This window comes from Medicago sativa, chromosome 2 (genome assembly GCF_051527215.1).
Source record: "Medicago sativa cultivar Bolivia chromosome 2, Bolivia_mono, whole genome shotgun sequence".
Taxonomy (NCBI): Eukaryota; Viridiplantae; Streptophyta; class Magnoliopsida; order Fabales; family Fabaceae; genus Medicago; species Medicago sativa.
This window is the reverse complement of record NC_140750.1, coordinates 56,064,083-56,066,282: the sequence shown is the minus strand read 5'-3', so window position 1 is coordinate 56,066,282 and position 2,200 is coordinate 56,064,083. Positions and strand designations below refer to the sequence as shown.

The 2,200-nt window shown below is 37.5% G+C and overlaps 1 protein-coding gene across 1 annotated transcript; it reads right to left on the bottom strand.

Moving 5' to 3' along the window:
- Positions 1-491: 491 nt before the first annotated feature.
- Positions 492-1,484, bottom strand: LOC146949124 (uncharacterized). Its single transcript, XM_085741498.1, has one exon. The coding sequence runs from the start codon at positions 1,482-1,484 to the stop codon at positions 678-680; it is 807 nt and encodes a 268-aa protein (XP_085597624.1). The 3' UTR covers positions 492-677.
- Positions 1,485-2,200: the final 716 nt, after the last annotated feature.

Sequence of the window (2,200 nt, the reverse complement as noted above, 5' to 3'; positions counted from 1 at the left end):
CAAAATCATCACTATCAACAACAACAACTCAACATAATTCATACCCAATTCATAATATGACATTAACAACAACAATCATCAATAACCACAAATCAACAACAACATAATATAAATCATCAATTATCACTCTTAACCCTAATTCTCCAATTCTCAAAAACTAAACCTACAACATGTTAAATGAAATTTTCAGAATCATAGACTCAAGATTATTGAATGATAGTCCCACCCTTACCTTAGATTGATTGATTGCAATGATTCTACAGACTTCTCTTCTCTGGTTCTTCTCTTCTCTAGGTTTCTCCTCTTTCTCCCAAAAACAGTTTGCACGTAATCCTTACTTTCTAACTCTGACTCTCCTCTTTATATAAACTTTAACCTATTTACTTTCTCTTAATTCCAATTATGCCCCAAAGCCTCATTATTCTAAATAATTATATTTCTCCACTAAATATATACTTCCACTAAATATATTCTTCCACTAAATATATTTCTCCACTAAATAATAAAATAGGGGCTACTAATAAATATCAACACATAATAATAAAAATATCACTTATCAAACATATTAATTAAATTATAACGGAAAAGACTCTAAATTCAAATAAATAAATAAGCAATAAAAATAAGGCGTTACAACTCTCCCCCACTTAGAATATTTTCGTCCTCGAAAATGTACCTCAGATCAGACGATCCTCATCCGCTGTCTGAGTACCAGATAAAGCAAACACCTTCCCACCAGACTGAACTTTCTTAGGTTTCTTGCACTGCGAACCAATGTGACCTTCTTCATTACAATTGAAACACACCACATCATCATGTTTACACTCTGTAATAGCATGCCCTTTCTTTCCACAATGGGAACACCTTTTTACATCACCAGAGCAAGCATTACTCTTGTGGCCCTTCTCACCACACTTGTAGCAAACAACCTCAGCAGGAGTATCCTTCTTTCCAGGCCTTCTCTCATCATTCACTCTCTGTTCACCCTTATCAGCCGGAACACTGTAAGGCTTAGGACAATTCTGCTGGTTCTTACTCTTTTGCTCATTCATGATCTTGTAATGAGTTTTGGTATCTTCCTCATAGATCCTGCAACTGCTCACCAATTCAGAAAATTGACGGATGTTCTGATATCCAATTGCCCGCTTGATCTCAGCACGCAAGTCATTCTCAAACTTAATACACTTGGAGAATTCAGCAGTCTCAGCAGTGTAGTGTGGATAAAACTTAGCTAATTCCACAAACTTAGCAGCATACTCAATCACCGACATGTCACCCTGCTTCAACTCAAGAAATTCAATCTCTTTCTTCCCGCGAACATCTTTCGGAAAATACATGTTCAGGAACTCCCTCCTAAACACAGCCCAGGTGACAACTTCACCTCCGTTCTCTAGTATTGGTTGGACACTCACCCACCAGTCATCAGCTTCCTCTGCTAACATGTGCGTACCAAAACGCACCTTCTGAACCTCACTGCATTGCATGACCCGAAAAATTCAATCAACTTCTTTGAGCCATGTCTGAGCTCCATCAGGGTCATACCTTCCTTTGAAAGTAGGTGTATGATTCCTCAGAAAAGTTTCCAACATCCTCACTCCGTCATTACCACCAGCATTATGTTGTTGTCCCACAACTTGAGTCATCACTTGCAATGCAGCAGCAAAAGCAGCATCATTTCTCCTAGCCATCTTAGTTCTCTACACATCATATAACAATCAGAACAATATAATAATGGTATTCCAACAGTTAAACGACACTTCTCGACTCAACTACTTGGCCGGACGGACCGACCTGCTCTGATACCAATTGTAACACTCCGTTTTCCCAACATAAAGATTTCACATATAAATCAGAGTCATTCAACATAAACGGAATGCTACACTTCTTAAAAATCATAAATGGAATAAATAATAATTCATCCTTCATAAATTGGTCAACATAAATATTCAAAAACTTCGCAGCGGATTTTAATTCAACAACATAATTAGTCTTGGCACGAAGGCCTCATCAAAACATCTCGTAATAATCCAAAAACTAAATCATAGTCATGTAAAATCATAAGCAGTACGTAAGGAATAGAAAATAGCCACAAAAGTTCCCATCCCGTTACGTATCAGAGCACCTAAAGACACAGTGAGAGATAGCCACTCACGACAGCAATCAACATCTACTTATTCTCGATCACCTGCAAGTTACTCAT